This window comes from Oreochromis niloticus, linkage group LG6 (genome assembly GCF_001858045.2).
Source record: "Oreochromis niloticus isolate F11D_XX linkage group LG6, O_niloticus_UMD_NMBU, whole genome shotgun sequence".
Lineage (NCBI taxonomy): Eukaryota > Metazoa > Chordata > Actinopteri > Cichliformes > Cichlidae > Oreochromis > Oreochromis niloticus.
In genome coordinates, this window is record NC_031971.2 from 40,533,586 (window position 1) to 40,546,447 (window position 12,862).

At 43.0% G+C, this 12,862-nt stretch overlaps 2 protein-coding genes across 2 annotated transcripts in view; both read left to right on the forward strand.

Moving 5' to 3' along the window:
- The window catches only part of LOC100707400 (high mobility group protein B2), a 642,043-nt gene that overhangs the window by 219,322 nt on the left and 409,859 nt on the right, over nt 1–12,862 (forward strand). The gene's annotated exons all lie outside the window — the stretch shown is intronic.
- The window catches only part of neurl1aa (neuralized E3 ubiquitin protein ligase 1Aa), a 72,635-nt gene continuing 66,119 nt past the window's right edge, over nt 6,347–12,862 (forward strand). Inside the window, exon 1 of the mRNA XM_025908416.1 lies at nt 6,347–6,676. Within this exon, the coding sequence (XP_025764201.1) occupies nt 6,595–6,676 (82 nt within the window). The 5' untranslated portion in view covers nt 6,347–6,594. The remainder of the gene's footprint in view (nt 6,677–12,862) is intronic.

Here is a 12,862-nt window from a genome sequence, read left to right on the forward strand (position 1 = left end):
AAAACATGAACACATTTACAATGTTGACACACATTTGTGGGGTCATTGCCATCTTGGTTTTGGAGCCATTGATGACGATTTGTGTGCTATATTGAAGTCATCCACTAATGCATTGGGTTAGTAACCAGTGCAGTTAATCAGTGGTTACATATAAATAAAAATACAGAATTTCTCTCACCAAAACTGAAACTGGTCACACAGTAGCAGTTTCCCATCTACAACGTGCGCCTGTCCTAAACCATATCCTGCTTTATCCTCTTTTTGACTCCTAATTGGACCATAGTTCCCAAAAATGAATGTCATGACATATTTACTAAAAATCGAGTCTTTACTTATGTCACAGCCCGAGAGTGTCCTGGGCTCTTTTCCGTTCTTCTCTCTAACCAGACAGGTCGCCCCCTGCTGGCCGTTAGAAAGAATGGCTTCGGCTTTCTTACCCAGAATGCCCACACCTCCTTTTTTTTGTACAGTCTGTGTGCACTTGTAGTTGTTGTGAAGGGGCGAATGAGCGATGGAGACCAAAACATTTCTTTTTCTTTGCTTTTTTTTGCACCAGCAGGCTGTAAACATGTTTATTTCTGCTCTCGACTCCGTCCTTTTAAAATGAGAGTCAGTGGGGAATAACTGGCTTTTGGAGCCGGCCTCAAGCAGAAAGTTTGCAGCATGTAGTTTTGGCACGTCGGTGTTGGCTTCGTCTTTCCGACCTGGAGGAGGTGCTCGATCTATCCAGGAGCTGCGTTTCCAGACACTCGGGGCATATGTCCGTTATTCTGTCTCTGGCTCAAGTTATTGTCATTCCTGCCAGAGAACATCGTTCCCAAATTTCCACCGCTGAGATGATGAGTAAAGTGTTATCATGACTGAAGGACGAGTGATGATGTGAACACCGCAGGCTTCACAGGTTTGGCTCATTTAAGGTAAAGTTCGAGATTTCCTGCTTTGGGCTGTAGATTAAATGAATCCAACTTGAATCAGATGCCCATTGAACAACATTATAATAACAGAAAAGTCCCTTTAAAGGAGGATCCTGAGACTCCAGCTGTGACCTTTTGTGTCTGACAGAGATCAGCAGCCTGTTTCCCTCCAGAGCAAACTGCCATGTTACTGTGTGCTTAGTGAAATAACCTTCCCTGTGATTGCACGTCAGGCCGCCTGGGTCACTGTGTTTGTGAGTGCGTGGACACTTGTAAGCTTGTGGCCTCTTGTCCCTCTTCTTTGTTCACCTTTAGCTCCATCTCTGTCCACTCCGGCCTCCTGTAGTCCTCTCAGGCCCTCTCGTTCTTACAACGACCGCCATCCTTCTCCAGCTGCTCCTTTAACTCTGTGTCTCTGGAGATCGAACAGACATGGAGGTCCAGCAAAAGCTGAATTTGGAAACACTAGAAAGGGAGAAGATGAAAAGCCAGCGTGCTTCGCGTCAGCTGTCTGTTATGTATGCTGTGATGGCCGGTGCAGCACCATCCTGCTGGGACTTTTTACCTGACGGCACCAAAGCAAAGTTCGGTTTATTTGTGCCAGCGTTCAGAAGTTAGTCATGTCCAAAGTAACATTTCCCGTATTGATTTTCGGCTTTTGTTTAGCAGAAAGCCCCGTGGCCCTTTTCTTTTATCTCCTTCCTCGAAAAACACAATGAAAGTGAGGTAAAAGGGTTTCGTAGCTCGAGGTGAAGATATAAGCAGAAAATGTGACTCTGCGTGTCTGATTCACTGTATCTAACATGTAGTTGTGAGGTCAGGCTTCTGCCACTGCGCTGTGATCATAAAAGGCCCAGAGACGAAAGCTTTGAAGCTTTTTCCTCCACAAACTTGCAGAGTCTGTGAAAATGCACGGCGTAACTCTTATTCTCACCTCGCTCTTTAGGTTTTCTGACTTTTGAATAAAGGGGAACTCTTGCCTCAAGGGATGCGACTCAAGTCGGTGTCAGCTGGTTCTGAGTGTCAAAAATGAGCGACTAAGCAACATTAGCGGCATTAAAGAGCACACAGAGCCGCCCTGGGTGTGAAGCACAGGCAACGCTTGATAAAGGTGAGGGGACGGCGACTAAACCAGGTGTGACGTCTGGCTCTGTTTCAGCTTTTTGTCATTTCACTTCATTTAACTATTTTCTCCAAATCTGAACAGCACGAGTCCAAAAACATGCATCAGTGCACATTCATACAATCTCAGACTCAGTAACATGAAACTGCAGCTGAAGTAAAACATCAACATCATGGATTATGGAAATATCAAAAGCTTTTGTAAAACACAGACTTTATTTAATAAATCTTAGAACTAAGAACTAGAAGTGCAAAAATCTCTTTTGTCGTCCGGGGACACTTTACAGCCTTTTTGTAGAGATTCTCAAGTGTGATGCTAACCTTAGCTAGAGTCAGCGCCAACAGGGTGGTCTCAGTGCCAACTCATCACATGGTTGATAGTTCTTGGTCAGCATCTGTTAGTGTCACATTTGAACCTGCTTGGAGTCCCTTTAGCATATTTTTCAGTCCAGTGGGTGATTAGACAGACTTCAAACGGACCATCAGAAACACATTACAGTGTTCTCTGTTCTCTCATCCAATCAGAAATCAAGCATTTCCTCCAGAAATCAAACATTTCCTCCTGAAATCCAAGCCCTGATCTTTTCCTCGGTTCAAATAGTTTCATTCCCAAAACAAAATCAGGCCAAAATTAAAAAACAGAAGTAAAATAAAAGTCTAAAACCACCACACAGTGGACAAATTCCTGTGTGAAAGTCGACCATCATGAAACCATCCAGTCTTTCGTCCACACCATCTTTTTTCGGGCTTTCCTATTTACAGGAAATGATAGAACTGTTATTGTTAATATTTAAACTGAAATCAGTAATCATGAGTTGTGGAAGCTGTTTTTTAGTATTTAGTCAAATTAAAAATTAAGCGATTGATCCATATTCCAAACTGCTTATCCAACTCAAGGACGCAGGGCGGCTGGAGTCTGACGGACGCTCCGGTTAAAGTCTGTGATTCCTCACTGCTGCTGAATAATCTACCCTATCAGGCCACAGCACAGAAAATGGCACTGGCCACCACAGGCTCATAAAATATCCACAGCATGGTGTCACATTCATATAGACGCAGAGCTTCCACTGAAAAGGAGCTGACTGTGGATCTTGAAGCAGAGTTTTTCATCCAGTAGCAGTTTTACTGCCCGATGTTCAGTTTCCGGCGTGTTTCTCCTCTGGTGGAAAGAGAAATAGTCGGGATCTGAATCTTCTGAAGGTCACCACAGAGTCTCCTTTGATTTGTTCCTGTTGAGCTGAACGTGGTTCTTTTTACATTCGTCCACAACATTGTCCAAACGCGTCTGATACATCCCCCCAGTGATGTATCAGACTGTAGGCAGCTGGTCCCAGTCCACAGGTAAACAGCATATGTTCTTATATAATGCTTTTCTGCTCCATTCACACCAGCACTGTTCTCTGTGTCCTTTCTATCTAACAATAACACACGTTCAGTATCAGTATCTTAACCAAGGACGTAACAAGGATCAAACCACCAGCCTTCCAGTTAGTAGGTAAACAGCTGAGCCACAGCCACACACAGTGTGGACGGTAACGTTAAAACGTGACAGGACGGTCAGCTGGTGCTCTGATGTTGCTCACCGTGATCATCGTCTTCCTCAGCTGATTGGTGCAGTCCAGTTCTGTAAGATTCAGACTGTTTTTACAACCCAGTAATTCCAAAAGCAGATGTATTGGAGTGTCTTAATGACTGAGTGATTACAACCATTATGATTTAGAATGAGCTGCTACTTTTTGAACTTGTGCCAGGGACTTTTTGGAGGCAGCAGCTGGTGGATTTGCACTTTTAGGCTGTTTCCACTTTCTCCTCAGCTTCAGGCCAAGGTAGTCGTGCCAGCAGGTGTTTCTTCTTCTTTGCCTGTAATCAACAGGACCAACAAAAGCACCTGTAGTAACGAATACTATGTGTGAACTGTGTTATAACAATGCGGAAGCCCAAAGCACTTACGCAGGTCGTCTCAGGCCACACAGAATGGAAGTCTGTGGCTTTCTTATCCCTTCCTGTGCAGGGAGAATGATTTCACTCGCACTGGATCTGCATAGAATCACAAACTGTCACAGACACAAATCTCAGGCTTGCTGACAGTGAAACCTCACACAATTGAAATTACGATGCACAGGCAAGTGGCTGCTCCATCCTTGTATGGTCAAGTACAGCACTTTTCCTCTCTTCTCAAACAAAAACCCTTAAAGGACAACTATTTGGCAAGTTTCAGACTCCACCAGTAAAAACACCTGCAGAGGTGTTCGCCAATTAGGACTGCAGCAACTGTCACCTCCAGGCTCTAAAGAGTAAAAACCTCAAGATATTAAAGCGTGATCAGCGAGCACTTAGCAACTGTGGGGAGGAAGATCCGCTTTTTAAACAGAAGAAGTCTCTGGCAGAACCGGGCTCATGAAGGGGAGACGTCCAACATGATTTGCTGAGGTTGAGGGGAAAGAGAAGAGAAAGCTGAGAGACTGTGAATATTAAACAGAACAAACTACAGAAGAGAGAAGAGAAGTTAACATCGTGCAGCAGTCAGGCCTAACTGTAAACTTTGGTAAAGAAGAAAAGTTTCCCTTTCTACTTTTAGAAAGTCTATGAACCACACGCCTGCAGTCTGAGAGCCACGTGCCCTGCTGGATACTCTGAGAGCCATCAGACACGATGGAGCCTCATCAACAGAGGTGAAAAAGTGCACTGTTTACTTGAGCAAAAACAGAAAAGCAGTCATGTAAAAATGCTACAAACTCCTGTTTATATTTCAGTGAAGATCTTTACATCGGAGGGTCTTTGCCTTACAGTATGAGGCACCTCGAGGCAAATGTTTTTGGGGATTTGGCTCTTTATAAATGAAACTGATGTGATGTGATGTGAAGGTACGGAGCTGCAAAATGTACTTTATGCATATCAGTGCTAACAGCTGACCTGACCTGGCTGCCTCCCTGGACATTCATTCTTTTTTTTATTTATTAAGTTGTTCCTTTTTTTGCTCATACCCTTCTTGCACTTTAAAAAAAAGCCACTTTAAAGTTGTGTTGTGCTTGGTGCCGACGTGGGCCAGTTTCCAATTTCGCTGTGCTATTGTACTAGTTATGACTGTGCAGTGACAATAGAGAGTTACCTTATTACGAATAAAATGACCCCCTGATACAGTATGATACATTAATGTTAAAGCAATGCTGCTATGGCTAACCAGGATGCTGATCTGTACTGTCAGGCAGTTTAATCTTCGGGGGGTTCATGGAACATTTAACATGAAAGTGAAAAAATGTGAAATGTTTGCTTTTGGGGAAATGAAACAGTCATTAAAACTAAAGCATGTGAGACATTTACAGGAGAAACTTCTCTTTGCTGGACCCGCTAACGACTCAGTAAACTCTAAGAAGCAAATGACAACTGCACTCAGCTTTTTTTTTAATGTGCAGGGGTTTACACAGTTATGGAAAAATTCTGATTTAAAAAAGCTGCAGTGGAGTAAGATTGCACTCTGAAATAGGGGAATATTGCACAAAATGAAAAACCCGAGGAGCAGCATGTTCCCCAAGCAGATGAATATGTACTAAAAACTCTGTGGATAAAAGCAGTTTGCAGTCTGGGACTGTAGGAAAAAATGGCGAACTTTAAAAGTAAAAAAAGACACATGTCTTAAAAAATTTGGTAAAGGTCAAATAATTTATCGGAGGGCGGCGCTGGGTGTCAGTCTAATGAATCATTCCGCGTTTCTTTTTACTGTGAAGTTCTTCCACTAATCAGCTGAGCCAGACTGAAATTATTGACTCCCTCTGACCTCACACTCCCTTGAATTCTTCTATAATGATAATTAATGACTCTGATCGGTTGTTTGATTGGAGCCAAAACATGTGAACTCCTGTTAGGGCTTTGGATCAAATCTGGGCGAGGATTGGAGAGCCTGGAAAGCAAAGCGGGGCTGTCATTGGCTCCTTTTGTTTTTTGCTGTTTGTTGTTGGTTTACACTAGAGGGCAGCTTGATACTGTCCATGCGCCGTGATAAAGCGCTCGCTGTGCACATGTGGTTTGCACTTATTCCATATTTTAGACGGACAGCAGAGGAGACTCTCAGATTCTAGCTAGGCCCACACACCTGCTCTTTTATTATTTTTCTATCATTTTCTTTCTTTTTAAATCAGAACACTGACAGAATCGTGACAAATTCGATTTTACTGGGAACAACAGAGCGTATAGCATTTTAAATGCTTTAAATTACAGCTTTTTCTTTTTTGATTATTATTAAAAACAAAGTCATAAAATGATCTGAGCACTTGTGGGGGTGGGGGTGGGGGGAGTTTGAGCTCGCTGAAGAGGATTATTGAGCCGCTGATGACAAGCCAAAAGCTCCATTCAGGATTCAGATCATCTCCTCCTCCTCACCATCATCATCATCATCCTCACCGCTGCCCCGCTGGCTCCACACACCTGTGCTCCTGCCGCCTCTTCCGCTTTGGTCGCCGGGTGATGACCGGAGGACGTCGTTTAAACTATAAAAAATCGTTTCTGTTCTGTCTCAACAAGCTGCCAGCATCAGTCCCACCGGCCGCGGTGAATTCCTGTCATGGGCAATAATGTGTCGGGCATCTCGACGCTGCACAGAGGTCAACAGCAGGGCTTCCACAGACTCCGGAACTCTCAGAAAGGTGAGTTACCTGAACACGCTTCATAGTTGAGGAGTTTACGTCACTGGACTGAAACTGTTGGTAATGCTGATGGGACGCGTGTAGCTTCTCCTGCTGCTCCGGGATCAGCGGAGTGGTGGTGCTGAAGAACAGCTCCCGGCTGCAGGAGGCGGGCCTGCTGCCTGTTCGGGTAGATGGTCGTGCTGGTTGATGCCGTGAGGTGCATGTGCACATTTGTAGGGGCAGACACGTCAGCACTAAAAACATGGAGCTCGAAGAGTTCTTAATACTTCTGTAACATTGCCCAGCCAGGCATGCCTCAGTATACCTGCTTTTTTCCTTCTTCTGTAACGAAGAGCTGTATGTGAACCACGAGTTCAAGCAAACACTCGGGTGTTTGGATCTCAGCCGTGCAAAAGTCGGACATTAGGAGTTGTTCCTGGTTTCACGTTTGATCTTAACATAATGCTGTGAGACATGTTCTGATGTCACCTCTAAAGTATAAAACATCTGGTTAAAGAAAAGTAAAGTCAGGATGAATTTATCGTTGATGGAGCAAGAGGTTACTTCCCCAAATAAAACACACAGAGGTGTCCTGATCCGAGAAAGAACAGTCCCCATGCTGCTCTCTGACACCACAGAAAAAGGGAACTAAATAAAGAACTGAACCGAAACGTTGGATGCTGTAAATTTCTCAAAGGTGAGAGCACTGTTACCAAAATGCAAACAAAGAAGTCATAAATCGTAAGGGTGAATAATTTACAGCAGTCTAAAAGTTTGCAAACATTTAGTGTATTGAAGCTGAAATACAAAAGGCTTTATCTCCTGTAGGAGTTTTTATTAGTGTGCAATCCTTTAGTGATGTAAAGTGCTGGGAGGTGACACAAACCGCACAAACATCAGAATATTTTTTCTGTCTTTGTCATTTCTTATTATGTTATTTTAACTATTTAAATGTTATATATATTATATTTTATAGTATTTAAAGTAACAAAAACCAAATACTCTGTCATCCAGGAGTTCAGCTGAAGTGCAGCATTTTAATTCTACTGTTTTTAATTTCATGTATTTGGTTTTTCAGCATAAAGCAAAATTAAAATAATTTTTTGCATGACAGTTTAGTAAAATTTTGTAGGAAAGTTCACTTAAAGATTTGAGAAAGCTCACCTGTAGTGTGGAGCTAAGGCTTCTGCAGTAAAGGCTGAATATGTAAATAAACATGCAGTTGTATGTCTGCGTGTCTCATTACAGTTCAGTGATTTTCTGAAGCCTCTGCTCTCTCAGTGGCTCCATGTCTCTGCTGGTGTCTCGATTCAAATATGGCGATGATGATACAATTTAGTTTTTTGGTTTTTTATTGGAAAGCAAAAGTTATAAATGGATAGCATCTCTTTACATTTGGTAAAGAAGTATTCCGCTCAGCGTCCCATCTTAGCTGAAACTGTCAGCGCTTCTTCTTTGCTTGCACACCGTGTTAGCTTGCTAACTTGCAGGTGCGACTGTCTGTTTGGTTTGAGGTGCACGTTGGTGTGCAGACAACAGCTTCAACCAGACTCAGCAAACTTTACTAGAAGCTGAAGCGATGTGTGGGCTGGATTACAATTTTAAAAGGCCCAGATTTGGCTCAGCAGCTTGAATATTGTCACATGCAGACAAGAAGCGTAATTATTTTCAAGTTATCTTTATAGTTTCCTTTGTTATGTTGAGTAAAGAGAGAAAAATGGTATTTTTCGGTATATACTGTGTGGTAACTGCTTTGCTTTGCATGTTTCATTCACAGTATTTATAAGAACAGAGCACAAGTGAATCCTTTAATCAAAAGCTAAAGAATAAACCGTGTTTGGTGCAACCAAAATGATATTCCCTGCAGACTGGCTCCTTTTTCCAGGACCCACTGGACTGCGTCCCACATGTCCAATCATGCAAATTACAAAACGGCCCACCTCCACGTTGCTCGCCCTGATCTCACTGCTACATCTGGATTACAGAGGGGGAAGTGGTGGGCCTGGGGGAGCGGTTTAAAATGAAGCTGTCTGCAGGATAATCACCATAAGTACACAGTTTGCCCTTCCACGTTCTCGCTCTATCCGCAGCACGCGTTCCGAGCGGTTATTTTCACATCACAGGAACGAGTGAGTCAGGCGAGGGGAGGCGAGGCGGCGCATCAGAGAAGAACAGGGACAATTATTCAGCCAGGTTGCCTTGACAACCACCCATAACATGTGCAACAGTTCCCATGGTGATGGTTTCCAGAGTGCGTTATCAGCGGGAGTTGATGGCTGATTGGGATAAGAACCAGACGACGTCACCGGCAGCCGCTCGGTGATGAAAGGATGTGTTTGTGCTCTGCGTCCTGGTTTATTAGGCTGCTGCTGGGACGGCGCGCAGTGATTAGTTGGATGTGGAACAGAGATATCCGCAGATCAGAGCGGGGCTGAGACGGCGTATATGTACTGCAGGCTATTACCTCCCCACGTCCGCCGCCACCCCACAGCCTGCACAACTCAAACACACACTCGCTTCTTCAGCAGAGACTAAAATCATTGGTTTTAACTGATAAAGAGACCTCTCAGAGAAATGCTGACTCAGCTTTGGAGCAGTGACCCATTTCTCTGTCAAAGGAATTAAAGTACTACATATACCGAGAAACCACAAAAGTACTTCATATCAGAATACTTGTTTAAATTTCAATTATTTGGCAATGTTTTCTTATTATTATTTACAGCCTGACACAAACATAATGTTAGGAAGTAGGAATGGCTGCATATTCACACTCAGAGCGCACAGACAGCAACGAAATCTGCAAACATATGCAGCTGCAGAAGACAAGCAGTGCAACAATGTGTGCGTCTCTTTGGAAATCTAGTTCTGCTAGACAAAGACAGAGGCAGACGTGGGGAAATCACATGTGCCAGAACAAGACGTAGAGTTCTCTCTCGTGGCTAAATAACTGTTTAGTTTCTCCATCTTTTTTTAGAGGTAAACTCCACATCACTCAGAAAGTCATGCCCGGTGAAGTCATCAAGGTCTAATACACACAGACTTTCAATTCAGTGTTATTTACACAGCACCAAACCACAGGAACAGTCACCTCAAGGCACTTTATATTGTAAGGTAGACCCTACAATAATGCAACAGAGAAAAACCCAACAATCATATGACCCCCTATGAGCAAGCACTTTGGCGACAGTGGGAAGGAAAAACTCCGTCAGAACCAGGCTCAGGGAGGGGCGGGTGACAGGTTGGGGTGACAGCCAGTGCAACTAACTGAATTTGCTTTCACAAAAATAAATTAGTTCGTGTCCTATGTACTCCTTAAGGACTCGTTATTGGTGAAAGAAGGCAGCAGAGCAAATCATCCACTTTCAGTTCTATTAAATAGCAGCCACACAGTAAGATGTACAGAGCCCAGAGGCGGCCAAACACAGGTAAGATTTATGTGACAAAGTTATACTTGCATTGTGTGTGCAAACAAGATAATGCAACATTTGCTGATATCAGGTCATATTAAATAAGACATAATGTTGACTTTGAAAATTCTGCTAACTCTAAGGTATGCACACTGACCAATGAGCATGCAGCTTCACAGTCAGCTCTCCCCCTCACCTCTCACATCCAGTTTCAGAACACCAAAATGATGATGCCTCGTCGTAGGGCTTCATATGCTTTTGGGTGGCTGTAGCTGAAGAGGTAAGGCAGGTTACCCTAGCGTTGGGCAACAGCCTAACCCCAAGTTGCTCTCCAGTGCATCAATTAGAGCGTGAATAGATAGAAAGCCCATAAGCATAGAAAAAAGTGAATGAGGCCTGTATAAACCACTATAAGTAGAGAAGAAACGCTTTATAAAAACCAGTTGCTCATATCAGTGATGATCCTCTACATCAGAATTTGACAAAGAAGTTGATGTTTACACTCTCAGGAAGTTGGAGGTCCAAGGTGAAATCACAGATCCACAGAAACAAGTAGTCACAACCAAACTTTGAAGGACTGGGAGCAGGCCAGAGGTGCTCAGGATAAACCTTTAGGTTTCATATTTTTATGCACAAAATCACAAAAATGTATCCTTCTCTTGTGCACACAGATTAGCACTTTGTAAGCTCAGTGGGATGAAATGTTGGAAGTTTGGAACAGCAATGACGGGACACAAAATGCGTTTGCAGAAAGAGTTTTATTGGCTGTCGTGTTTGTTGGGTTGTGACACTGCCCATGTAGAGACAGGAGGGAGGAGCTAAACAGTCTGAGCTGTACATCATCACTTTTTCATTAGCACAGGCTGATTTAGTTTCCACCACATGATATTACTGCGAGGGCACCACAAGGGCATGTTATCAGCTCACACACACTCTGACCAACACACAGATGACTGGTTCACATAGTACTTTGCTGTTTTTATAGCGTGTACTGCTGATAGTGGACGTTGTGGTTATCTCAAATCTAAACTGAAGTCTGGGCTGTTGTGTAATTTTTATCTGTGCAGCATCGACACATTGCATCCTCAGCTCCACCGTCTGGTCAGGGGAAATCAGGCAGGAGTGGAAACTTATTCAGGGATCTAGTGGAGCCCGTGCCTCGATGGGTTAGGGCTGTTTTGACCATGAAAGCGCTCAGGTGGTTATAATGTTATGCCTGATCAGCATCAGTTCAGTTAGGGAGTGTTTCTGTGTCACTCCATGATGGTTACCAGAGCAGGAAGACTGTTTTACCTGAAGTCTTTCAGCAATATTTATTTTAACAACAACATACGCCTCAAGAATCAAGAATTGAGCTACTTGAGTCATACATTAGTGTTAATATAGTAAAACAGCAAAAACTACACAGAAATTTAGCTAAAATACTACTTTTACACGTAAATGACTGAAGGGCAAATTCTGTTTTTTGTAGCACGAGATCAATAACCGAGTAACCAAAGCAGATGATCCACTAACTTGTTAACAGTTATATATCCTCCCAAATGTCGGCAGGCCTGTTTTGAAATAGAACGAGCAGCAAACTGCCCTCCAGCTGGATTCTTTCATACCCACTGGAGACCATAAAGCATCATCATGTGATGTTTTTATGGCTTTTATAACTGCTCTGGTTTTTTTTTCTTGCTATTATCTGGCTTTAGTTGTTTTGCGCCTGATTGTGGGCTTGATTTTCTGAAAAGGAATGCTTTGTGGTCTGAAGGCTCTCTGGGGAAAAGAAACCCTTTTACTGTCTAAATGAAAGTGCCTGATTAAATAAAATGTATAATTAGCTTTATGCTAAATACCCTCTGTTTGCTGATATGTGCTACAGGTGCTACAGAAGTAGAACATGTTGTAACTCCTAGTTTGGTGGTATTTTTTTGACATATTGGAAATTAATGAGCTCCAGAGTTTGTGTGTAATAGGAAACTGTTAGTCATCTGAACTTAGGACAAAGCCTAATTAGAATTAAGTGCACTTGGTCTCTGGGGAGTGGTCATTAAATGAAATGATCCTGTGTGAGTTTTGAAATTAGTGAACCATATTTCACACGGGGCACAGTTGAGTGGAGTCATAAGACACTAATAATATAGCCAAGGAGATATTCAGGAAGCAGTTTTCTCTATTTCTTTTTGCAGCCGTGACCTCTCTGCTGCCTTTTTGGTGACATTTGACCTTTCTTATGCAACGTGGCGTCTCGCCTGGAGTGTTTCTGAACATCCTTAACACCTGCCTAAATAAGAAGCGCGGCTACGGAGAGGTGATACAGGCGCTTGACTCCTGGGAGGATTGGAGCTCCTCGGGCACTGTAATGCAGCTTTCACACTTAGTAAACAAAACAACAAAAAAACCGACAGCCAACCCAGACAGTTGGCTGTGCTGGATGAGCTCATCAGGTTAGACCATGTGTCATACTTATATAAGACAAGGAGCTATTTCAAGATAGTTATTAATGCATTTTGTAATGGTGATGCATTGGTTTACGCTCGAAAAATGCAACAATCTGTTATGTTACAATACTCCTGTGTCATTGACGCTCACAAATATGAGGTGAAATTGATCAAATGCTCCATTTTTTATTTCTAGCACAGTGAATCTGTGATGAATGTATTCGTCTAATGGCTTTGTGGTTACTTCAGTTTGCAAACAGGACCGAATATCAGAGTTCTCTGTTAATCACAGATACCGTAAATGTGTCGAAAGCGTGCAAATGCTTCATTTTGTCCCCCTGTTATGATGGGAATACTTCCTGCTTGTGAGC